The 25261-nt window shown below is 55.0% G+C and overlaps 2 protein-coding genes across 5 annotated transcripts in view; one reads left to right on the top strand and one right to left on the bottom strand.

The window, feature by feature from the left end:
• The window catches only part of CTNS (cystinosin, lysosomal cystine transporter), a 23622-nt gene extending 3054 nt beyond the window's left edge, over positions 1-20568 (top strand). The window contains exons 2-13 of one of the 4 annotated variants that reach the window (XM_021067681.1): positions 1546-1660; positions 1843-1922; positions 6506-6584; positions 8167-8251; positions 12882-12985; positions 13093-13224; positions 13941-14040; positions 14130-14249; positions 15348-15518; positions 17603-17720; positions 17983-18097; positions 18462-19415. In XM_021067681.1, the coding sequence (XP_020923340.1) occupies positions 1862-1922; positions 6506-6584; positions 8167-8251; positions 12882-12985; positions 13093-13224; positions 13941-14040; positions 14130-14249; positions 15348-15518; positions 17603-17720; positions 17983-18097; positions 18462-18498 (1122 nt within the window). In that variant the 5' untranslated portion in view covers positions 1546-1660; positions 1843-1861 and the 3' untranslated portion in view covers positions 18499-19415. Of the gene's footprint in view, positions 1-1545; positions 1661-1842; positions 1923-6505; positions 6585-8166; positions 8252-12881; positions 12986-13092; positions 13225-13940; positions 14041-14129; positions 14250-15347; positions 15519-17602; positions 17721-17982 lie in introns of all 4 variants that reach the window. The other 3 variants (XM_021067680.1, XM_005669119.3, XM_021067682.1) reach the window with 3 other exon arrangements.
• On the bottom strand, positions 20368-25232 carry TAX1BP3 (Tax1 binding protein 3). Its single transcript, XM_003131848.3, has 4 exons — positions 25079-25232; positions 22112-22231; positions 21645-21722; positions 20368-21351 (listed from the first exon to the last, which is right to left on the bottom strand). The coding sequence occupies exons 1-4, from the start codon at positions 25115-25117 to the stop codon at positions 21214-21216; spliced, it is 375 nt and encodes a 124-aa protein (XP_003131896.1). The 5' UTR covers positions 25118-25232; the 3' UTR covers positions 20368-21213.

Consider the following 25261-nt stretch of genomic DNA (forward strand, 5'->3'; position numbering starts at 1 on the left):
TATGCCAGACTCAGCCCATCGTGGTGAAATTCTCCATTTCTACCTGTAGCGTTCACAGAGGCTAGTGTGCCAGCGGCATACAGAAGTTCCTCAGCCGGGGATCAAACCCACGCCACAGCTGTAACCAGAGACCGAAGTAGTGACAACACCGGATCCTTAACCCGCTGAGCCACGAGGGAACTCCAGTTTTTGTGTAGAATTATTAACCTAATCTTTTCCTAACATTTTAATCAAACCATATATCTCTCAATATCTTTCTACCTGTCATGATGGTTTTCCTCCAAGGTGCGTCAGCCTTCGGGGCCGGGGAACTTTTGCCGTCCACGTGTTTGAGTTCCTCAGCCCACATTCCACTCCTGTGGAATGAGAGAGGAACCGGTTGGGCTTGATTCTGCATCTGAATTCTCAGGGAAAACCCAGATTCTGCCCTGGGGAAGGAACTGAATCCTAAGCTTGAGGACATACATCCTCAAGTGTGAAGAGCCGAGAGTAGCAAGAATGAGAGGGAGGTCATTCCCCGTACACAGGAGAGCAACTTCCCAAAAGTCAGGGTACAGAAAGCAGAGGGGCAGAGAGGCTGAGGATCCCTTGCCAAGGGCAAGGCCTCCAGAGGAGGCCAAGGAGGAGGTAACGGGGGCCAGCAGGTGGGAAAGTTCCTAAGACCCATTGATCCGGGGGAGCTGTAGCAGGCAGAGAGGCCCCTAGGTTGAGACGAGGGGAGTGGAGGTCAGGCAGGACGCAGCAATGAGGGAGACTCTAATTGGCTGCACTGTGGCATATGGACATTTCCCTGTCCAGGGACTGGATCCAGGCCACAGCTGCACCAGATCCTTTAACTCACTGCCGGGGCTGGGAATTGAACCCCCACCTCTGCAGCAACCGAAGCTTCTGCAGTTGGATTCTTAACCCACAGTAGGAACTCAGAGGGATTTTTTTGTTTTGTTTTGTTTTTGTGTGTGTGTGTTTGTTTGTTTGTTTGTTTGTTTTTGAGGGAGGGGAGTATCAGGATACCTTTTGAGGTCTTTGGGGGAAGCTGAAACCAGAGCAGGAGCAAAGAAATTTCCACACAGACCTCTCCTACCCTCTCACAATTTGCAGGCATCCGCAGAGGCTATAAAGAGGTTGCAGAGTCTGAGCACTGAACCCTGAGGCAGCAGAAAGAAACTAAGTGGCAGATATTTCGCTCACCTGCCCCATCTTGACCTGTGGTTCACCTGTACCTTTAAGCACCCGGTAACCATCTCCCACCCTTAACCACTAAGCCACTCCATGGCTGATCTGGGGCTTGTCCCTCACTGGGTCCCATCATGAGAGATCCTTGCCAGTCTGGGAGAGGTGACGCTTGGAAAATGAAAAAGTTTGACTCAAGGGTCAGTTGATAGCATTAACCCACTGATGCTGGTCCCAGGATAGGGAATGCAGTTCATTTCCTCAAGGTTAGTGGGTTCACAGAGTCAAATATCTGTCCACAGGTTTAATATCTTTTGAAAAAAAAAAAAAAAAAACCCAGCCAATAAGGCTGCATGCTTTCGTTCTGTTCACTAGGTTGCACAAAGCAGTTGAAGAGGGAGAAATTCAGCATTTGCTCACTTCCTCAGAGTGGAACCTTAACCAACCCACTTAGCCTCTCTGAGCCCATTTCCCCACATTTCTGAGAAAGGTAAGCCCTCCCCGGGGTCCCCTTCTCCAAGCTGGTGATGCAGAGGCCATGAGGTCACAGGGTAAAGTGAAAGTCCTTTATGAACTGTCTGTGCCATGGTTCCTGATGACATAGTGTCCACTTGTTGCTGAGCTGATCTGACTTTAACCTGAACTTCTCTTGCTGTTCGTTTTTCATCCTAGTTCTTTGAAATCGAGGAACATGATAAGGAAGTGGCTGGTTATTTTTATCCTGTCCCCCCTGAAGCTTATAGAGAAATGTGGTAAGTTTACAAACGTGTTATCAGCTGTGTCAAGAGGGAAATGGAGTAAGTAGCCCGATGTTTTTGCAACCAAAGATTTAGGCCCATTCAGACTGCATGTGTCCACCTGCCCCTGCCCAGGTGGCCAGGTAGTGGAGCAGACCAAGGTCTGGAGTCCAGGAGTTTTGCCAGGAGCCAGATGGTTCCACAAATAATTGGCCTTCTGCCCAGGATGGTGGTGGTGGTGGGGGGGTGTCTCCTATTGCCTTTTCTGTACCACCAGTATCAAACAATGGAGCTCCAAAAATCTGGGATAATAGCTGTAAAGAAGCACTTATGGCCCTGCCCTGTGAATTGCAAAGAGGGAGTTATGGGTCCTGGGAGATGCTGCAGAAGCAGGCAAGGTGGCTACCTTGTTGCACCTGGTTTGCTAGGCACAGAGTCCTGAGGAGCCTGCCCAACATCCCCTGGTAAGATGAAAAAGCCCTTCCCCTAGAGAGGGACTGAGGAACAGGGCGCAGAAGGGGTAGGGGCCTCGTGGAATCCAAGCTGGTTGTTGAAAAACATGTCAGCGTTTGGGCATCCTTGGAAGGCTTGACTTCAGAGCAGGCCCTTGAAGTTCTGTGTCATTCCATCAATTCTCCATTGCCCAAACGTTGCCGAAATTCCTTCCACGAAAAGCTGTGTAGAGCCTCCAAAGGACACCAGACCCAGGATCTTGATCATCGGCTTGACTGTCGTCAAAAATCAAATACGGGAGTTCCCATGGTGGCTCAGCGAGTTAACCCAAGGTTGTCTCTCTGAGGATGTAGGTTCAGTCCCTCGCCTCACTCAGGGTATGGCCTTGCCCCAAGTTTAGGTGAGGTCATGGATGCGCCTCGGATCTAGTGTTGCCATGGCTGAGGCTTAGGTCTCCGCTGTAGCTCCCATTTGATTGGCCCCCTTGCCTGGGAACTTCCGTATGCTACAGGTGTGGCTGTGAAAAGAAAAAAAACAACAAAATACATCTTAAAACCCGTGGCTAAAGTTTCCAGGTGAACCTGGCGCAAACAGGGCACACCCTTGCAGAAGCGTCCCCAGAGCCATGCACGGTGGGTGTCCCACTCCATTTATTTGGCTTCTGGAATCTCTGAGAAAATGTTTATCTGATCAACTCCTCCTGGTTTGTTAGTCATGTTACTTTGGAGTCACACGTTGTGGATAAGCAATTTCCGAGAAAGAAGAGGTTTCTTCCAAGAAAGAAAGAACACCATGGAGCCCAGTGTTCCTCAGTAAAGATGCCAGAGCCCCACCCAGGGCTGCTGAATCCTATCCCCCGGGTCTAATGCCCAAGATTGTGCACACGCCCCTTGGCCCGCTTTATTTTATTTATATATTTTTTTTGCTTTTTAGGGCTGCACCTGTGACATATGGACATTCCCAGGCTAGAGGTCAAATCAGAGCTCCAGCTGCTGGCCTACGCCACAGCCACAGCAACTCCAGATCGCAGCCATGTCTGTGACTGACACCACAGCTCACGGCAACGCCAGCTCCTTAACCCACTGAGCAGAGCCGGGGATTGAACCCAAGTCCTCCTGGGTAGCAGTCCTTACACGGAGCCACAGCAGGAACTCCTTGGCCCGCTTTAAATCAAACTCCATTAGTAATGCTAATGCATAGCCTTGGGGGCTGGGGGGAGCGGCTCTAGCTATCACCACCTCAGTTATACAGAGGGCATACTTAGGTCCAGAGAGGGTAAAGATCTTACCCAAAGTCACATGGCTAGAAAGTAACAAAGATGCGTCCCAAATAGGACCCCAGCTCCTTTTCATCACTGGTACAGCGATATAGAATGTCATAAAAGAGTAGGAGGAGCCACCATAAAATCAAGTAATTGGAATCGGGTTTCCGACCTCATATCTGTAGTGCCTGACTTGTCTATTCTTTGGGGAGTGGTCATGGAGGACCCTAAATTAGATCATTCCCCTTCAGAGTTTTTGGTCCCTCATTTCTTTGGGTGACATCTTGAGGTGCTGCCACCTAGTGGCAAGGACATGAGCTCTGGACCGGGTCAGCCTGGCTCAGAAATGGGAATCACACTGCCTGCCTCTCACTGCTGTAGTAATTAGAGAATGGGAGTTGACAGTGTGGCAGAGTGGTGGCGGGGGGCGGGGGGGGGGCACAGTGGAGGCGGTGCCAATAAGGACGACTTGTTAAAAAGCAGCCTCTCCTTAGGGGAACCTTAGAGTGGTCTCATCAAGACTCATTTGGTTATTCTGATGTGTTCAGAGAGTCCTGCCCCAGGGGCAAACTTTAAAATGTACTTTTCTGGGAGCTCAGCTTTCTGACTCCCTCCCATCTTGGGCTAAAAAATGCCCTGCAGAGTTTACATGATGAGAGAATAGTCCTCAGCAGTTATTTTTCACTCAGGCCCCCTGGAAATTGCGTCACAAACATCCTGCCTTATCTTCACAGCACCCCTACGAAGGAGGTAGTGCTCTGCTCCCCATTTCACAGGTGAATTAACGGAGGCTCAGAGAGGTTAAGTACCTTACCCTTAGTCACACAGCTAGGAAGAGACAGAGCCCGGGTGCACAGCCCAGTCTCTCAGATGCTGTGCGCTGCCATCTTCAGTGGCCAAAGTGAAGGAGAAGTGAACCTTCCCTAATTTGGTCCTTTGAAGGTCACAGCCTCCTCCTAAAAGGCAAGGACTGGAAGAGCCAAGGCCACAGGGATGTCCCACTCACTCTGACCGCAATCCCAGGCGAGCCCCAGGGATCCCGAATGTAGGTGGCTGCGTAGCATCACTTTCAGTATCCTGGTCCTGAGCAAAGTCTTGCTTATATGATGTCCTCAGCTCTAGGTAGAAAGTAGCAGCAGGAGTTCCTGTCGTGGCGCAGTGGTTAACGAATCCGACTAGGAACCATGAGGTTGCGGGTTCGGTCCCTGCCCTTGCTCAGTGGGTTAACGATCCGTTGTTGCTGTGAGCTGTGGTGTAGGTTGCAGACGTGGCTCGGATGCCGCGTTGCTGTGGCTCTCTTGTAGGCCAGTGGCTACAGCTCCAATTAGACCCCTAGCCTGGGAACCTCCATGTGCCGCGGAAGCAGCCCAAAGAAATAGCAAAAAGCCAAAAAAAAAAAAAAAGAAAGTAGCAGCAGGGGCCTTTAAGTCCTCCTGCCCATGCTAAGCAACCCAGCACAGAGCCTCAGTCTGATATCAGTGTGGTGCGTGTGAACAAGGAGGGGCAGGGCTGCCTCCAGGCCCCGAGGCTGCACCTAAGGGGGCTGCATCCTGCCCTGCTCTGAGCAGCTTGGCCTCCACAAGGGCCAGGGTGGGAACTGAGGACAATGGACTTTGGAAATCAGCTTAGAGACTTGCAGACACAGGACAGAGCCTGCGTCTCCCTTGCTGCTTTGGGTAGGGTCCGAGAGGTCCTGGGTGGCAGAGCCAGGCGCCAGAGTACAAGTTCCAGGCTGGCGGGTTCCCTTGGAGGAGAGGAGGTTACTCACCCCACAAGGTGTCCAGGTAGAGGGAGGGAAACGGCCAGGGAGGATGCTTGAGACGGGAATTCAGACAGTGGAGGTCGAATGAGGGAAGTTTTAACTTGAGCATCTACAAATTCCAACTTGAGCATCTAAAAATTCAGCTCATCTTCTGCCTCTGAGAGGTCTGGGGAGGGAGACCTGGGCCCTGCCCGTAGCCGCTCTGCCCACAAGCACCATCTTCATCAAACTGAGCTCCTGCTTTCGCCTGTGGGGCCCCTTCCCAGTCCAGCCTAGACTCCTGATCGCCCTGAAGGCCCTCAGGCGAGGGAGGTGGAGCAGACATGTGCCTGGGGCATCAGGCACCCCTGGAGAGGGGGCAGGCTGGGGCCGGGCTGCCCGGAGAACACAGGGAGAAGTCAGAGAGGAGCTAACTCACGCCTGTTCTGAGGCCAACTTACCCTGGAGTCTCTGGCCTCCCAAACCCTCTTCCTCCCTCACCCCAGAGGCCTATCTGTCCACCTCCTCCCGAGTTAACACCTCAACGTCAAGAGGAAATCCCTGGTAGTGAAACAGTGTATGCTGTTCCCTGGTCTCCCCCAAGTGCCCAGTAGAGTCAGCCTCCAGGAGGGGATCCGTGAATGAACCGGGTAAGCTGCGTTTGTGCCGGAGCCCGAAGGAGTAGAAACAGGTTAGCTGGGCCCAGGTGTCTCTCTGAGACTGCAGGAAGGGGCTGGACCTGTTCGGCAGGGCCGTTTCAGCTCCACGAACAGAGGAAACCTTTGGGCTTTCCGTCTGCAGAGGTGGTCTAAGCCCTCGTGTTCCAGTCCCAGCTCATGTCTTGAATTCCTTTGTGACCAATTTTTAGGCTCCATGGTTTCTCTTTCTGAGTGACTCCTGCAGACCCTTGGAGCCCCTCAGTAGGGATGGAGGAAGCTACAGCATCTCCTGCTCAAGCCTCTGCCTTCCTCCATCTCTGGCAGCAGCAGGGGAAAGCGCAGCATAATTCGGCCACTTCCAGTCCCAGCTCATACTCAGCCTCAGAACCTCCAGTGTGCGCCTAGGGGATGGAGGCTGTTAGGAATCTCCTAGGCCCGACTTCTCTGACCTAATGACTCATGTCCTTGATTTGGGTCGTTGCAGAGTCAGCAGTCGACTTCACCGTTCCTCCCTCTGTGAAGCTGGAAAACGGAAGTTCCACCAGCGTCAGCATCTCCCTTCCGTAAGTTCCTGAGCCCAGCTCTGTCCTCAGCCCAGCTGGTTCACCCCACGGCTGGGTCGACGGGGCTGCCCCCTAACCCCTGTTCACGTTGCAAGTGTGGCATCCTTGACTCTTCACTGTAAGACAAGCCAGGGAGGGAAGGGTGCCGGGCCTGCTCTGCAGATGGAGCTCCCAAAGCCTCTCTCCCCCAACCGCTGAGTCCTTGTTTCCAGTGGGAGGAGGAGGAAGGGGGCTTCTCCCCAGATACCTGAGCCTTTGCCCCAGCTGAGAAGAGTCCTTGAGTGATGGGCAATTGAGGCCAGACTGCAGAGTGGCCCTTTCCGCAGCTCTCAGTATTCAAAGAGAGCCCTGAAGGTTGGCAGCAGGAGCTGAGTCCCTCAGCAGCGCTTCTGAGGTCACATCCACCTGCACGGGATGGACCCCCATGTGCAGCACGCCTGCTCAGCCTTGTCTGAGGGTCCCATCACTGCTCTCTGCTGGCTCTTGCACAAGGATGCCGACCTCGTCCAGGCTGTGCCTTGTCTGTATCCTTCCCTGCTTTGCCTCTACTCTTGCCTCCCAGCCTTGAGGATTCCCCCCCCCGAGATGAAGATCTAGAACCCTGGGGTTTTTTTCTATTTACTCTTCTTCCTTTTCCTCACCCCTCCTGGGAGGTCTGATCTCAAACCAAAGCTCCCTACAGACCTGCGTTCCTTCCCCAGCTCCTGCCACCTCTGCACATCGACACCTTAAATCCAGCACATCACTCCCTCACCCAACTCTCCCCTCTGCAGAATCCTCGAGCGGCTTTCCACCACCTTCCAAATTAACCCCAGGCCTCTAAGCCCAGACGTGAGCCCCCCACGGGCTGCTCCCACTCAGACGCATCTACTGCTTTCTGGGGCCCTGTTCCCTGCTCCCCAACCCCTCTCGGAAGCCTTGCCCACCAGAGCAGATGACACGGTCCTCTCGGCCTCTGGACCCCTCGTGTGCCGCTCACTGCTAGTCTCCCACCTCGTGTTCTCACCCAGCCCCAGAAAACTCCTAAAAAGCGGGGCGGAGAGGAGTTCTCGGCCTCCCAGGGCCAGGCACACAGCATTGCCTCACCCTAATCGCTTGAGAAAGGACAGGCCCCGCTGTGACATCAGGAGGGCTGGTCAGGATCCCAATTCTCAGCAGTAACCAACTCTTATCCTCCACAGGCCTCCTTCGTTATTTGCTTGCTTGCTTTTTATGGTAGTTGCTTTACAATGTTGGGCCAATTTCTGCTGTACAGCAAAGTGACCCATTTATACATATACATATATGTACGTTGTTTTTCTCGCAGTATCCTCCGTCCAGTTCCGTCATGAGTGATTGGCTGTAGTTCCCTGTGCTGTGCAGGAGGGCCTCATTGCTTCTCCGCTCCAAGTGCAGGAGTTTGCACCTGCTAACCCCAGACTCTGAGTCCATCCCACGCCCTCCCCCTCCCCCAGAAAACATAAGTCTGTCCCCTGTGCCCATGATCTGTTTCTGTTGTGTAGATAGATCATGTGTGCCATAGTTTAGACTCCACATATAAGTGATATTGATAGCATACGGTGTCTGTCTTTCTGATCTGCAGTCGTCCTTTAAACGCAACCCTGGTGATCACTTTTGAAATCACATTTCGGTCGAAAAACGTTACTATCCTTCAGCTCCCCGATGAAGTAAGTTATGACTCTCATGGATGGGTAGAGAACTACGGGGTGACAAAACACATTTTAACTAAGTGTCTGTGGAACCAGGCCACCTTGTTTTTATACCGAGGGATGCTTCTGTCACGTTAGTCTGGAAATCTCTGATTTGGGGTTTATTAGTCTTCTTGAAGATCAGTGTTTTGTGCCAGATAGATGGAATTAGGAAGGTGATGGTAAAAAATCTAAGGCAGAAATGGTTCAGAGGATATAGAAGAAATTCTTTTTTTTTTTTTTTTTTTTTTTTTTTTTGCTTTTTAGGGCCGCACCCACAGCATATGGAGATTCCCAGGCTAGGGGTCAAATCAGACCTACAGCTGCGGGCCTGTGCCAGAGCCACAGCAACGCAGGGTCCAAACCATGCCTGCAGCTTGCACCACAGCTCACAGCAACGCCGGATCTTAACCCAAGGATTAAGGGATCGAACCCACAGCCTCATGGTTCCTAGTCAGGTTCGTTTCCGCTGCACCACAACGGAAACTCCTAGAAGAAATTCTTAAGATGGTTTTCTAAGACCTGGCTACTCCAAGAGCATTCATGGACCTGCTTTAAAACCTTTTATTTTCTTTTATTTTTTTAAGTATAGTTGATTTACAATGTTGTGTTAGTTGCAAGTGTACAGCATAATGATACAGGGTGTGTGTGTGTGTAAATATATATATATATACATAATATTTTTATATATTATGTATATATATAAAAAATATTTTTCAGATTCTCTTCCTTTTCAAGTTATTAGAAAATATTGAGTCTAGTTCCCTGTGCTATACAGTAGGTCCTTGTTGGTTATTTTATTTTATTTTATTTATTTTTTTTTGTCTTTTGTCTTTTGTTGTTGTTGTTGTTGCTATTTCTTGGGCCGCTCCCGCGGCATATGGAGGTTCCCAGGCTAGGGGTTGAATCGGAGCTGTAGCCACCGGCCTACGCCAGAGCCACAGCAACGCAGGATCCGAGCCGCGTCTGCAACCTACACCACAGCCCACGGCAACAACGGATCGTTAACCCACTGAGCAAGGGCAGGGACCGAACCCGCAACCTCATGGTTCCTAGTCGGATTCGTTAACCACTGTGCCACGACGGGAACTCCCTTGTTGGTTATTTTATATATAGAAGTGTGTGTATGATAATCCCAAACTCCTAATTTATCCATCCCCCCACAACTTTTTAGAGGAGTTCCCTGGTGGCACAGAAGGTTAAGGATCCAGCATTGTCACTACTGTGGCTTGGGTGGCTGCTATGGCACCAGTTCGATCCCTGTCCCAGGAACTTGCACATATCTTGGGCTCAGCAAAAAAAAAAAAAAAAAAAAATCTGCATGTAAGCAAGATAATTTGGGTCACATAAAAGTTTGCAAAGCAGTTTTCTGCGATTCCACTGGTTGTGTGTTATTTCCAAAAACCAGTGCCAGAGGCTGTCTGGTATAATCATGATAACTATTCTTATCCTTATGCATTATCTATTAATACATACCCTGCTTCCATCTTACCAAGGATCTGAGCGACTTACTGATGAACTTGATAAAATAAAACAAAAATCAGTAAGGGAAGTAAAAACCAGACAAGATAAACACAGGGATGAAATTGATAGCCATAAGGCTGGGTGCGAGGCCCCGTATGGCTGTAAAACTGGGTGCAAATCAGCTCTGAGCCCCTGGGCAAGCAAACCGTATTGACGCCTGATCAGATAGAGGTCTACCTAGGGAGTTCCCATGGTGGTGCAGCAGAAACAAACCTGACTAGTATCCCAGGATGCGCGTTCGATGCCTGGCCTCGCTCAGTGGCTTAAGGATCCAGCGTTGCCGTGGCTGTGGTGTAGGATGCAGAGGAGGCTTGGATTCCCCCATTGCTGTGGCTGTGGTGTGGGCTGGCAGCTGTAGCTCGGATTCGATCCCTAGCCTTGGAACTTCCATATGCCATGGATGTGGCCCTAAAAAAGCCAAAAAAAAAAAATAATAATAAAGTGTGTCTACCTAAAAGGACCTGTGTGAGAGGGGAGTCTCATCTGACCCCCAGTGAACCCCACGCCTCGTTAAATAAGGCCCTTTCCCACAACCTCCCCCTGCCCCGGGATGTGAGGCCTGCTGCAGGGTAAGAACAGCCATTGGTTCTAACACCGGGTTACAGCACTCAGCCCTCCGAGATCAAATCTAGACTGAAGAATGGATGCCGATCACTTAGTTTAATGCCCAAACAGCTAAGTGAAAGTATTATCTTTTAAAATCCTGTGATTGGAGTTCCCGTCGTGGCGCAGTGGTTAACGAATCTGACTAGGAACCATGAGGTTGCGGGTTCAGTCCCTGCCCTTGCTCAGTGGGTTAACGATCCGTTGTTGCCGTGAGCTGTGGTGTAGGTGCAGACGCGGCTCAGATCCTGTGTTGCTGTGGCTCTGGCGTAGGCGGAGGCTATAGCTCTGATTCGACCCCTGGCCTGGGAACCTCCATATGCCTAGGAGCGGCCCTAGAAATGGCAAAAAGACAAAAAAATAAAAATAAATAAATAAAAAATAAAATCCTGTGATTCTTTGTGTGTAAAGTCAGACATAGACAAAAGCAAATCTGTGGTGTTAGAGCAATTTCCCTTAAGATCAGCTGTGACCCCAAAGGGAACAGAACACAGCTCCTGGGGTCTGGAAATGTTCCATTTCTTAATCTGGGTGCACTTTTCTGCACATACGGTTCAATTAAAAAAAAATTAGTGTGATGTGGCAGATCCATTTATAGAATGAACTGTATGGGCACCAGCCCACTTTTCACACTCATGCCTCCCTCGGCCTCTCCCCATCTCAAACCACTCATGTGCCTTTGGAAACCACTGGTTAGAATTTGGGGGTCATGGAGTTCTCTTGCAGCTTAGTAAGTTAAGGATCCAGCACTGTCACTGCAGTGGCTCAGGTCACTGCTGTGTTAGGGGTTCAGTCCCGGAACTTCCACATGCTGCAGGTGTGGCCAAAAAAAAAGAGGCGTTCCCGTCGTCGCACGGTGGTTAACGTATCCGACTAGGAACCATGAGGTTGCAGGTTTGATCCCTGCCCTTGTTCAGTGGGTTGATGATCTGGCATTGCCGTGAGCTGTGGTGTAGGTGGGCAGCTACAGCTCCGATTAGACCCCTAGCCTGGGAACCTCCATATGCCACGGGAGCAGCCCAAGAAATGGCAAAAAGACAAAAAAAAAAAGAAAAGACGGGGGAAAAAAGAAGTGGGGTTCAGGCAGTCTAGGAGACCAACTGTGAGCCCCAGGCAAGGTGCTTCACCCAACACATCTCAGTTTTCTCACCTGAGGACAGTTAATAATGAAGTTCTCCTCATCGGGGCTTCGAGAATTTAGAAGCAGTAACAAGTATAAAATGTTTAGGATTGAGCCAGGCACATAAAAAGAAAGTACTCAGTAAGGAAATAGCAGTAAATTTTGCTGTAGATCTAAAAGTACTCTAAAGAATTAAGTTTATTGATTTTTTTAAAAAAGCTAACCACAGTTAGGATTTCATTCTGCCTTGTATCAGTCAATGTCATTTGACCAATTTTCCTCCTACCCAATATCAGAAAGGCCTTGGTGGCCCCTTGGAAAGAGGCAAACAACATTGCCAGGAAAATCTGCTAAAAATAAGAACAAATGAGGATGGGAGAATAAAAGAGCCAAGGTGGTTAGTATGTGTCGGGAGCATGTAACTCACAAGACCCTGGCCACAAATTGGATCTCAGGCTTTAGAGCAGCCACTTGCACCATTTCAATTGTCTTGCCAAGCCCCCTGGTTGCTGGGGATAAGAGCAAAAAGACCGTGTTCAAAGGAGCACGAAGGGGCCACTGTAATCCTGTGAGACACATCCTCACACTGTGGGGGCCGGCAGGGCCCAGAGCATCGTCCAGGCACCAAAGAGATGGGGGCGGGGGGGACAGTGTGGTTCGGGGAAGGTGTCATCCCGCTCCCTGCCACACTCGGGGGATGTGAGAGCAGCAGGAGGCGTGACTGGAAGGTCAGATGCTGCGGGCAGGCCTCCAAATGCCATTCTTGGAGCAGAGCTTTCAGTGACTCTTGGGCAGAAGTGACAGTGAGAACGTTCACGCCACTGGGGGGCTGGCGTGCGCACCTTTTCTGTTCTGTCGCTTCGCCACCAGGCTGGGCGAGGGGCAGACATCCTTCTGTGGATCCGGAGGAGCCGCCCATCGTGACAGAAGCAGAGGCTCTAGCGGTCGTCGTAGGGTAGCAGTGATGGGAAGCTTCTCCCAGCTTGCTTGGTGCTGTAAGCTCTTTGGACGTGTGTCATTCAGAGCAGCCCTGTAAGCTGGATGCCTGTGTGATCCCCACTTACAGATGAGCAACCTGAGATCAGAGCTCAAATAATTGGCACAGGAATACAGAGCTAGTGAGAGGGAGAGCCCCCCCCCCACCTTCTGCTCAGGAAGTCTAACAGGTGCAGGGCCCCCCGCTTGGCTGATTGCTCCAATCAGAAATTGGCCGATTGCCGATTGCTCTGTCTGTTAGGAAGCTCCTGGAGGGCAGGGGCTGTGTATGGTCTGACCCTCCATTCCTTAGTGCGTGTGGAGCTGGACACTCACTCAGGTCCCAGTAACCACACGATGCCGGATCTAATTCAATTTTCCTAACAGGTTGTGGTGCCTCCCGGAGTGACAAATTCCTCTTTTCAAGTGACCTCTCAAAATGTGGGACAAGTCACTGTTTATCTGCATGGAAATCATTCCAACCAGACCAGGTAGACTGGCCTCCATCCACGTGCGCCCTGCGTGATGAGAAGGGAGCCAGTGGGGTTTCCTTCAGAAGCCCAGCCTCGGCTTACCTCGGTCCCAACTTTCTTTCCAGCCCAAGGATCCTTTTCTCGGTGATCCACAGCCACATCTTAAGCATCATAAACCAGGTGATTGGCTGGATCTACTTTGTGGCCTGGTCCATCTCCTTCTACCCTCAGGTCATCACCAACTGGAGGCGGAAAAGGTAACCCGTGGAGCTCTCCGGCGCAGGTTCCCTGGGGCTGGTAGGATGAGGGCCTTCCGGCAAGGCTGTAGGCAGGCTCCGACTTGTCCCTCTGCTCTTCTCTCTTCCTGCCCTTTCTAGAAAAGGGTCCACTGCGAAAGTTCTAAGAGCCTGTGGAGGACTTGCAGTGGAGGGCATTTGGTCCCTTGCCCAAGTCAGCCCTCCCTTGGAGGGCTTCTCAGTGAAATGGAGAAGGGGCTGGTTGCGGGGGGCCGGGGGGCGTCCACTGGAATCTGCCGTGCTCCTGGTGCACCCAGCCCTGGAGGAATTAGTGTCAGGTTGTGCTCCCATGCAGGAGACCCACGTTGATTTTAAGGACAGAGGGCCCAGGCGTGCACCTTCTTGCAGCAAGGACACCAGCTCCCCACTAGGGGTGGCCGGAGGGGGGGGGCGGAGGGAGGCGCAGTGCTCTTTTTCTCTGCAGGAGGCCTCCAGACTTCAATGTGGGGCTGGGACTTGAGGCAGGAGAAGTCTCTGGGGGGAGGCAGGGGTTCTTAGGAGGGTGGGAGTGGGTGGCCTCTGAGCTGGCCTGGGGGAGGGACCCGAAGACTCTGCCCTCCTTGGGGGAGCCAGGCCCTCCTTCTCATGTGCTGGGAGCTCTGTCCCCTGCAGCCCCCGGTCTCACCCCTGCCCTGCTTCGTCTTTCTGTTCCCCCCACACACACCTCGGGGCCCCAGTGTCGTTGGTCTGAGCTTCGACTTCGTGGCCCTGAACCTGATGGGCTTCGTGGCCTACAGCGTGTTCAACATCGGCCTCCTCTGGGTGCCCTACATCAAGGTACGGCGCTCCCGCCCCCCACGGCCCGGCCCAGGCTGTCCGGAGGCCTGGCCACCCGCACCCCCTAACTTCTCCCCACCCCCAAACAGGAGCAGTTTCTCCTCAAATACCCCAATGGTGTGAACCCCGTGGTCAGTAACGACGTCTTCTTCAGCCTGCACGCGGTCGCCCTCACCCTGGTTGTCCTGGTGCAGTGCTGCTTGTATGAGGTGAGTGGTGACCCTGGCCCCTGCCTCTCCTCGGGCCGCCCGGGCCAGCGCCCCCACCACCCACCCCATCCCTGCCTTCGTAGAGAAGACACAGAAACCCCCAGAAGGGAAGTGTGTGCATTGACTCACACCTGCGTCCTGGGGTGTGGAGAATAGGCTGGGCCCCGGGAACACCCCATGAGCCCAGGCCCTCAGGCTGCCCAGGTCTGCGGTGACAGACGGGGAAGTGATGACAACCCAGCAGGCCGAGAGCTGCGCAGAACCACCCCAGCCCAGCCAGGGAGGAAGGGGGAGGAGGGCATCAAGGAAATGGTCCTGAGCTGTGGTCCCTGGGATGAATGCGCTGTGGTCTCTGGGATGAGTGCGCTGTGGTCCCTGGGATGAGTGCGCTGTGGTCCCTGGGATGAGTGAGTTTCCTACGGGAATGGGGAAGAGGGCCAGGGCGGGGCACCCCAGCTGGGGGACAGAACTGTGAAGGCCAGAAAGCAGCAAGAGGAAGCGGTGGGTGTGGCCGGGGTGCCAATGGGGGAAGCAGGAGAGGTCCTGAGGTGTCTGGAGGGCTGGGTTGAGGAGCCAGGCCTTGTGTTGCTGGAGGGCTGTCTGTCTGTCTCAGCGAGGAAGGGCCGCGTTGGTTACTTGTGGTTTCAGGGCGTCACGGATGCCGCTTTTCTTTCACTTCCCTGTGGATGCACCACTTCCCTTGGGGAGCTCCCTTCCCACAAGCATGGCGGCCACTTTCTAGGTTTCTTACCCTTTGCTAAGAAGATTAGATGAGGGAGGCCTGCTTTGGGGAAAAGTAGGGAAGGGGGAGACTCCAGAGACAATCAGGCTTCCTCGGGTCCTGGAAGGAGCCTGGGTCAGGATGAGGCGCCAAGCCTCCAGCAAGATCAGGGCTATGTCCCCAGCACCCGTTGCTCCTGGGGGGCTCTGAGAGGGACCCAGTTCTGCAGCATGGGAATAAGCAGCAAATGGGCTCTGCCAGTCCATGAAGGACGGAACCGGAGACCCTGATAGTGACAAGATGTGGTTGGTGCCGGACTCTCTGTGCTCCATCCCCACCACACCCACCTCCCTCCCTTCGCCCTGTCTCGTCTTCAGCGAGGCAACCAGCGCGTGTCCTGGCCTGCCATCAGCTTCCTGGTGCTCTCCTGGCTCTTCACCCTCACCGCCTTGATCGTGGCCGCAGTCGGGTCCATCACATGGCTGCAGTTTCTCTTCTGCTTCTCTTACATCAAGCTGGCGGTGACGCTGATCAAGTATTTCCCGCAGGTACCTCCAGGGGCCACCTCCCTTTTCCCGCAGCCGTTAGCATGAGAGGGATGAGATGCCAACCCTGGACCCAGCTCCTGTGGGGCAGCTTCTGTTGGGGGCGAGGAAATGTGGGCGGAAAGTTACAAGGAGAAAGTCAGTGAAGCCCAGTGGGTGCGGGGCCTGGCCGAATCTAACCATGACCCCTGCCTGCCCTTCCTTGGGACCAGGAATCCCTCTGGGAACTTGGTCGAGGCTTTTCTGAGTTCATGCTTAGCTCTGAGAGTCAAGGTCAAGCAGGTTGCTCCCATCTCCCCCATCCCCACCTTTCTTTTTTTTTTTTTTTTTTTTCTTTTTATTTTGTTGTTGTTGTTGTTACTGTTGCTATTTCTTGGGCCGCTCCCGCGGCATATGGAGGTTCCCAGGCTAGGGGTCCAATCGGAGCTGTAGCCACCAGCCTATGCCAGAGCCACAGCAACGCGGGATCCGAGCCGCGTCTGCAACCTACACCACAGCTCACGGCAATGCCGGATCGTTAACCCACTGAGCAAGGGCAGGGACCGAACCCGCAACCTCATGGTTCCTAGTCGGATTCGTTAACCACTGCGCCACGACGGGAACTCCCCCACCTTTCTAATGGCTTCAGTTCTGCCCCTCACCCCACCACGGCTCCTGCCAGTTACCACCAGCTGCCAAGCCACAGCAGGATCCGGAGGAAGAGAAGGCAGGAAGGGGCGCCCACCACCAGCCAGGGTCCTCCTTGTGGGTCCTCAGCACCCATCCTCAAGTCCTTAGTCTCATTCAGAGCCGGAGACTGACAGTCGAATGCAGCGTCCCCCACAGGCAGAGTGGCCCGGACAGGGTCCAGTATGCAGGAACTGCAGCTGCAGGCTCTGCGCAGGAATCTAGAGCCTCGTTGAATTCACCCCATTCCCAGTGCGGAAGCCCCTTTTCAGCTTGCCGGGCGCAGGGACCTTGTACTCCATGGGCTCAGGAAGGAGGGTGCTTTGGGCAGACTCAGGGCCAGCCCCCTGGAGGACATGGAAACAGAGCCATACCCGTAAGGAGGCACAGGACTCCGTCCTGTGGACAAGAGAGGAGGCGGCGCAGCAGGCTCGGAGAAACTGGGGGCAGTGAGGAGACCTTGCTCGCAGAGCAGTATGGAAGCCAGGAACGTGGGGCCAGGTCCCAGGGCGCTTGGGAAAGAGGCTTCAGAGCAGGGGAAGGTCTTGGGGAAAGTGGGGCCTGAGTGTGGGAAGGCTTGGGCCTGGGAAGCCTGGGAGGCAGGAGCCCCAGTTAGAGGTGTTTGGAATCATCCAGGACTGGAGAGGTGGCTGCAGGTACAGAAGAGGGTGGGAGAGGACAGAGAAGGGGACCCGACAGGTGCCTCCCTGGGAGAAGGCCACTGTGAAGACCAAGCCACCCCTCCAGGTGGTGGGAGGGGAGGTCACACCAGTCAGAGAAGCCCGGAGGGTCCTGGCATTGGAGAAGGGATGTGGGGCATTGGCAGCAGGAAGAGGAGTGATATCCAAGTGGATGAACCTGGGGAGCCCGAGGCGGAGGCTCCAGAGCCCAATCAGGACTAAGGAGGGCGTTAAGATAGGGAGCCTGAAGCCGGGAGAACGCACATAACTCTCCCAGGTAACGTAGGTGTGATGGTGGAATTATGATTCCAAACCAGGCAGTCAGACTCCGGGCCCGTGTTTGTAAGCGCAGCACGAAGTCCCGGCTGAGTTTGGGAAGAATCTCCATTTGAAAGCGAGAAATAAAATGAGAGTAACTGGAAAGCCAGGATAGGGAGGAAGAAGCCGGAGAGGCAGCATCTCCCCTCCCTCTGCCGGAGTTGGGAGGTGCAGGGCTGGGGGGAGGGGGGCTCTGGTTGCCGAGCACCCAGATGAGACCCCCCCCAGGACCCGCCCACACCGCGCCCTCAGCCAAGGCTTGTCAGAGCCCAAAGGTCATTGTGTTTCTCAGCGTCGAGGTCCAGGCACATGAGGAGGAGGAATGAGAGCCACTTTTGTTTGGAGCGGCGGTCACAAGGGGCTGGAGGCCACCACCCAGCCCCCTCACCGCCTCCGGTCTGTCTGTCTGTCTGTCTGGCCCAGGCCTACATGAACTTTCACTACAAAAGCACCGAAGGCTGGAGCATTGGCAACGTGCTACTGGACTTCACCGGAGGCAGCTTCAGCCTCCTCCAGATGTTCCTCCAGTCCTACAACAACGGTGAGTCGGTGGGTGGGCTGGACGCACAGGCTGGGCGGGGCTTCCTGGAGGCCACGCCCTCCCCGGGGGGGAATTCCCCAGCCAATCCTGGGGGCTCTGGTAGCTGGAGGATGTGTGGTTTCCTGGACGGGGAGGGGCCCTCACCACCCCCCCCCCGACCCCCCCCCCCCCCCCCCCCCGCCTCCAGCCCCACGGACTCCAGCTACATCAGGAGCTGCCAGCCTAAAACTGAAACCAATCCCATCCCCTCTGGCTATTACAGACCAGTGGACCCTGATCTTTGGAGACCCAACCAAGTTTGGACTTGGCATCTTCTCCATCATCTTCGACATTGTCTTCTTCATCCAGCACTTCTGCTTGTACAGGAAAAAACCAGGGTATGAGCAGCTGAACTAGCTCCCAGGAACCCAGAGGAAGCAGCCCCCGCCCAGGGCCCTGGTGGGAAAGGCTCCACCAGGAAGGCTGGAAGAGCTGTCTCAAGTGCAGGGCTGGCTCCATGTGGAGAAGCATCCTCTTCCTCAGGGCCAAGTGCCTTAACCTCGAACCAGCCTGCCTGGGGCCAGAACTTTGCTGGGCCAGGGAGGAACCTCCCGGTGGGACTGGCACCTGAGTGTGGAGATGAATGGCCAGACCATGGGTCGTCCCTCCCAGCCTCCCCAGAGGTCTCAGCCCCTCCTGGGCCTTACCGGCCAGGCATCCGGCCCTCCTGCATCTTGATGCTGCATCTCTATTTTCTTTAAGGCTTCAGGCAGCCATCCCAGGCAGGATTGAGCACTGAGCTTGGACCAGAAGGCCTTGCCCCAAGCAACCAGTGTTTCTGGGAGCAACTTGAAGGACTGACCTTGCAGCTGGGAGAGCCAAGGGCACTGTGCTGCCGCTGCTGTGTCCAGAGACCAAGCAGCCAGGTGCTGTGGCCAATAGACCCAGTGGTGCTGGTGCTGGTGGCAGAGGGGCTAGGACTTTGGGGTTAGGCTTTGGGAGCCCCACCCCCACCCCCACCCCCGAAGGCTGCATTCTCTGAGCACTCACTGTCCTGACACTCGTTCCATGTAACTCCACTTCCACGACATGTGATCACAGGCGTGCCAGGCCAGGCTCGGGTAAAGAAACAGTGTTTTCAAGCCTTGAGGTGCCCAACAGATCTGTTCGGAACCAGACTCCCATCCAACACTCTGGATCCTTATCACACGAACAACCCCCGTTGGACTTTCCAGAGGGATGGAATGGAAGTGATGGCTTAGCTTCTTCTGCCTTCTGCTACCTCCACTTTCTCCTGGTCGGGCCCCATGTGAGCCCCTGACCTGCTCCTTACCCTGAGTGTGGGATGCAGGACACACACACACCAGTCTGTGCCTTAGAGGCCTGCAGACCTGCCGGGTGGTGAGTAGCTCCCTTGAGGGGAAGGGCAGGCCCCTCTCCCTCACCTGAGACTCCCCAATTTATGGCTGTTTAGGAGCCTCAGATAAGGACTTGAGACCACCCCATACAATCTTCGTGGGCCCAGCCTGATCCTAAAGCCTCTCCTTTCCCAACCCAAGTAGTTGTCCTTCCTGTGGCAGTGGGGGAGGGGAGGGGCCCAGGATGTGCCTTGTACACGCGTCGAGCTTGTCAGTCTGCTCTCAGATTTGTTTACCACGATATCAGCATGAGGGACATCTGTCCTTAATTAATTAAACCTGATTTATTTCCTCTGCACACTGAGCATGTGCCAGATGCAGGAGGCAGGTATGTTGACTTCAGAACCAAGTCCGTGGCACTTAGGGAGACGGCCTCGGTCACTCCCTGTCAGGAAATGCATGAGGTCGCCAAGTTCGCGGATCCAGAGACGGTGGCATGCCGACCCAGCACTTCATCAGGGGAGCCCTGTTGGGTGGCACAAGACACCTACCTGCGCAGGGCCAGGTAGGTCCCACAGGTACCCCATCTGTAGTACCCGGGGCTCAGCAGTCAGGCTGTGGTTGTGAGCACAGGTTGGCTGAGGTCTTGAAGGGCATGCGGCTGGCAGGGAAAGGTGTCTTCCAGTTTCTGCCTTGATCCGGGTGTAATAAGTACCAAAGAATTGAGGATCCCGTTTGCCTGAAGCAGAGACTGCAGCCTGACCAAGCCCACACACCTGTTTCATTGGGGCTGCCCAGTGTGTGACCAGGTACCACACTTTATAGATGGGAGATGTGCACAAATCTGACGTGGCGGTGCTAGGTGGGTCCCTGAGTAGTCACAACCGCCAGGCGGTAAAGCAGCCAATGCTGGGCCAGGCAGAGGCCCCCGTGCTCCCCAGCGTACCCCCATCTTGTCAGCTCCAGTCTCTGGGAACATTTAGGACCGTACCCTTCACTGTGGTAAACTGAGTGCTCTTCAGAGTCTTAGGAGGTGGGTGTTTTCCCATCACCTTGGTGACCGTGATTCCCCCCGAGCCCGGCCATGGAGGCTGAAGCTAGGCTACACAAGGGAAGTTGGGGAGCCCAGTCCCGGGGAAGGGACTCCCAGACTTTCCCACGGGGGTGGCCCTGGCCAAGCGTAGCATCCGCAGGCTGGGGAGTAGGTGGGCTTTGTTCAGAGCGGTGGAGGCCAGGTCAGCCAGCCTTACAGCCAAAGCTGTCACAGTTCACCCCCGAATAAGCCTACCCCAAGTCTCAGCAAAGACCCCTGGTGAATCCAGTACTGTTTATTGGGCACAATATGGGGGGCAGCTTCTTGCTGCCCCATTTCCACAGTAACCGAAGTAAGGCTGGTTCCCTTATTAAATGTAGTTCCCAGATATGAATTAGTAAGCTAAATTCAAAAGTTGAACTGGCATCTCCAAAGAGTAAGATAAAAACGCTTTGTATCAAAGTTGTGACTAAAAAAATACAAAAGTTAAACCCACGGGCATAGAGGAAAATGGCAATCCTGAGAACTGCCCTGAAATGTCAGCCTCGAACCTCATCTAAATCCTGTAAGCAGGTGAACCCCAGGGAGGCCAGCGCCCCTTGGTTGGGGTGCGATGGGTGAGCAGTGAGCCTGCCTGGCTTCTGTCCGGGCAAACCTTGGTAGTGTCTCTGGCAGTGTGAGTCGGTCCTCACTGGGGAACGTGGCAGGGGGTGTGGGGCACAGGGCACGGGGCACAGGCACTGTAGGGCTGAGACACGGGGCAGGGGCAGGACCATGCCCCTGAGTTTCCCAGCGGTGTGGTGCCCTCAAGTAGTGGGGGGTGGGAGGGCTCCTCGCCTGGGCACGGTTGTGGCCAAGCAGCAGGGTTTGGGGGCTGAGTCTGTGGTCATCATAGACTGATTCAAACTGGGCTCCAGGCCCTCGTTGCTAATCCTGTGTCCAAGGGAAAGAGCTCGGGCCCGTGGTGGGAGAGAAGGAAGGCTGGGTCAGGCCCCTGGGACCAGCTCTTGCCGCTCCGAGTCGGGGCCCAGCCATCAGAAGCCAGGACAAGGGACAGACAGAGCGTGGAGGTGGTGTCACTGCACAGAGGCGGGCAGGCGTGCGGCAGGGACCTTGGCAGCTGCTAGGACAGCATGGACTGCTGCACCGCCTTCTGCAGCGACTGCCGCGTCACCAGCAGCCGCACCACCTCCTCCGAGCGCTTGGTGAGCCGCTTCCGGGCCTGGTCGTGCGTGACCATGGTCATGTCCCAGCCGTTCACCTGGCCCAGGGAGAGAATGCAGCCCCCTCAGCTCGCCGCCCTCTGGGATCTGCAAGCAGGACGGGCTGTGGGGGGAACTGAGTCACCCAAGCTGACGCCCCAGATCTGGGGACACCAAGCGCCACCACACACAGGAAAGAGGGCTATGCCAGCATAGGCTCCGGAGCGGCTTTGGTGAGTCTCCCAGGTGCCCGGGGAGGCAGGCAGGGGCAGCCCCACACCCCCAAACGCACCCCACGTGCTTTAAACCCTCTGGCCCAAGCCTTGTTTTCCTCCTTTGGGATGTCTGTTACCTGCATGATCTTGTCCCCGATCTGCAGCCCGGCAATTTCCGCTGGGCCTCCTTCAGATACCCGCGTGACATAAATGCCCTGAAAAATAGGCCCCCCAAGTCAAGCACTGGGGTCACAGGACCGGCCTCTTATCCATAGAGCAAAGCCCAGCATGGCATACTCTTAGCTGTCCATGTGTCCACAGCCAGCACCCCCCAGCACAGGCTGTGCCAAGACAGCCAAGGGGGCAGCGGGGCAGCCCCACAGACGCTCCAGCCTCTGTCTGAGCAGGCTTCCTAGTACTGGGAGGGCTGGCAGGCCCTCTCCCCACCCCACCCCTCCTCACTCCCACCAGATCATGTCTTGGACCTTTTTAAAGAGGACTGCTTGCGAGAGATGAGGTCAGCTCCTTCCACAAAGGCCCAGGAAGCAGAGACCCACCATCTCAGGCCTCTGTGCCCCACGGAGAGGTCCCCAGACCCCCTCACCTTGTCTGTCTTATCTTCTGAGAAAGGATTCTGAGAGGGATCCTGGTCAATTCCACCTCCAATGCTGAAGCCCAGGATTAAGTTCTCACCTTGACGCAGCTTATGAATTTCAACTCTTTGCTAGCAAAGATAAAAAACGAGTTGGGGGCGAGTGGGTGTAGAGAATGTGGCCTGTGTCTCCAGCAGCAGCCTCAGGCAGCTGGGTAGGCTCGGAGCCATGCCACAGAGGTGGGGCCCAGGATCTCCTGCAGGAAGCCAGCTATTCACCAGCCTGGGAGGCTGGGGGGTTAAGGCTCAGAACTCAGCCACACCAACCCACCCACACAACCCTTCTCCCTAACCTCTCCCAGCTTCCTACGTCACAGGTACCAGCCTTCTTAACACAGACTAAGCCCCTCCTGGCTCTTGAGCCAGGATGCTGTGGCTGTTCCGGATGGGGTCTTTGTCCCAGGGGAGGGAACACAGGGGCAAGAGGGGTCAAGCTCTGAACAAAACATGTAGGCACCTTGCTGAGGCCAGCTCAGATTGCTAAGCCAGCCCTGTTGAGGGTGAGACAGGAGATGCTTTAGAACAGCGGGGATCAGACTTGCACAGAAGGGAGGAAGAGCTGTCCTGGCCAAGAGAACAGGAGCAGAGGCTCGAAGGTGCTGTGGCTACATTTCCTTGAGACGGGAGTGTATGGCACAGGACCAGAACCGGGAGGCGAGGTAAGGCTGAGGCGAGATGCATTAGACTGGTGAGTGCAGGGCCAGGAGACCAGCCTAAGGGACAGGACATCTCCCTAAGCCCCGGGGCCCTGCTATTGTGCAGTGTAGGAGGTGGATGCAGGGCCCAGGGCACCCTCACCACACGGTGAGATTGTGGACCCCAACGGTGCCAGGCTCCTTTCAAAGCCCTCAGCAGGCACCTTCCAGACCAGATGACCACCCCACACCCCCCAAAGTTGAGAGTTTTAACAGGAAGAAGGAAAAAACAAAGTAAAAGGCAACTGCATGTGACCTGATCTGGATCTGAGGGGCTTCATGAAGGAGGGGCCGTTTGTACCAGGCCTTGGGCTGACCAGGAGTTTGGCCACCTGACCTTGATTTTGGACCCACTGGAGCTCCCAGGAGTTGGGGAGTAGGGCTGACGGTAGATCATGGTCAGGTTTGATGCTGAAACGACCACCCAGGCAGTAAGGCAACAGATGTCTCACAGAGGTGGGACATCTCCGGATGGCCCATCATGCAGAGGCGGCAAGGGGAGCACCCAGCCAGCCATCTGGCCCCGCCTGGCTGAACACAACCATCTCCCAGATGTGGATCCCAGAGAAGGAGCATGTTGAGCTGGAGAACCAAGAGCTGTCCAGGTAGGTGTCCAGAAGGTGGACGAACCTATGGACCCAGAGTTCAGCGAAGAGGCCAAATGGTTTTAACACTGTCACAGCGTTAAGTATGTGGGAGAGGGCCTGGGGTAGGGAGGAGCCTCTTCCACCCCATCCCGGATCCAGGACACAGGAGGGAGAAGCCAGGCCCCACCCACCATATTCAAACATGTTCCTAGAGAAGAACCAGGGGGTCATGGTCCTAAAACTTAGAGGAAGGCCCAGGGGCCAGGAGAGACATGTGAGAAAGGGGAGCAGGAAGCATGACACCTGAGGCCTGCAGGACCTAGGTCCTCGTGTGTAAGAGTGTGAGCTCCTCCAGGCCTGCTCCACCTCTGGGGACACCTCTGACCCATCTCCAAGGTCTGGACTGGGAGACAAGGCCCCATCACTGACCTCCTGGGTGAGGTCAGGGAGGCTCCTGCCTCTTTGGTTCCCCACCTGCACTCCCTTTTTTCTAGCTAAAGAGCAAACCTGACCCCTTCTCTCTGGGGCAGCTAGAAGGCTGGAAAAGCCAAGCCGGTGCAGCCAGGGTGAAGCTGAGGACAGCTGTCAGCAGTCCAGGCCTGAGCTGGTGTGCTAAGCTCACCCTCACATGGCAGCTTTATCAGTGGCTCCCTGGTCACACCACCTGGCTGCTGGAGTCCCCAACACGCCCATCTGGATACTGCAGCCAGTGGCAGGGCCCTTAGGGCTACGACTTCCATCTGACCCATTCCTTGCCCAGCAGGCATTTCTGCTCAGAGATCTGGGTCCTTCTTGAAGCCTTCTTTACATGGCTGGGCATGGCCAGACATCTCTCTGGGACTCAATTTCCCCACCTCAGCCATGGAATGGGTCTCCAGGCCCCATCCAGCTGTGACATTGGCGTCTGAGTCTAATGTCCCAACTTCTCTGCCTATTCTCATAGCACTTGGCACCCAAGATGAACCAAGAGGGCAACCAGGGGCCTGAGCCGACCCCGAAGGGTCTCCTCAGGCCCCAAGTGCCAGGAGGGTGACCTGGGCTTTGCCCCAAGAGTTGTTTGGGGATCCAGGGAAAGTTCGGAGCGGGATCAAGTCAGTTGTATGAGCCTTCACTCTGGACCGACTGACTGTGCGTCCGAGAAGGCAAGGCTAGATGGGAGGGGTTGTAGGACTGTTACTCAGGCTCCGGCTACCTCCACCCGCAAGTCTTGGGCGGCGGCGCCGGCTGGAGCGGAGGAAGCACTTCCTCATTCCAGAGGCTGCGACTCATGGACTTTGGATCCGGCGCCCGCCCCCCGCGGCTACCCAGCTGGGGACACAGGCCTGGGAAGGGGACGCTTCCTAGACTCCCACAGCCGGGGCCTTTTCCCTCAGTAAGAAGAGTCCAGAGCGGCGGCGGCGGCGAGCAGGATCTGGCCTTGATCCCGGGTCTTCAGGAAGCTCGTGGGTCCCAGCCACCTCTTGCCTGGCTGGGGAAGACCACGGCTCCTGTCCCGCAGAGCGGGAACCGGAGCTCTGGCTGCGGGTTTGCAGGAGTCCCGGGTTCGACGCTTTGTCAACCTGTTTGGTGTATCAATTTACCTATCTGCAAAGTGGGGGCAAGCCAAAACTAGGAAGAGCCCGAGCGAGCGCACTCACCACCACGGCGGTGACCGGCTGGCCCGGAATGTAGGACATCTCGACCCCAATCTGGAAGCCAAGCGCCGCTCCCCGAAGCCTGCAGCGAGAATCCCGGTGGCCGCGCCCTCTCTGGTTAACAAAGGCTGCACGGCCCAGCCCGCCCCCTTATGAATAGTTAACAAGACTCCAGCGAATCACCTG

The sequence above is a fragment of the Sus scrofa genome, chromosome 12 (assembly GCF_000003025.6).
Source record: "Sus scrofa isolate TJ Tabasco breed Duroc chromosome 12, Sscrofa11.1, whole genome shotgun sequence".
Lineage (NCBI taxonomy): Eukaryota > Metazoa > Chordata > Mammalia > Artiodactyla > Suidae > Sus > Sus scrofa.

Excerpts from the sequence above, each read along its gene's own strand:
- TAX1BP3 (XM_003131848.3), bottom strand. The coding sequence starts at position 25,117 with ATGTCCTACATTCCGGGCCAGCCGGTCACCGCCGTGGTG. Across the intron at positions 22,232-25,078 it reads AGCCGGTCACCGCCGTGGTG|CAAAGAGTTGAAATTCATAA; the intron begins GTGAGTGCGCTC and ends TATCTTTGCTAG. Across the intron at positions 21,723-22,111 it reads CAGAAGATAAGACAGACAAG|GGCATTTATGTCACGCGGGT; the intron begins GTGAGGGGGTCT and ends CCTATTTTTCAG.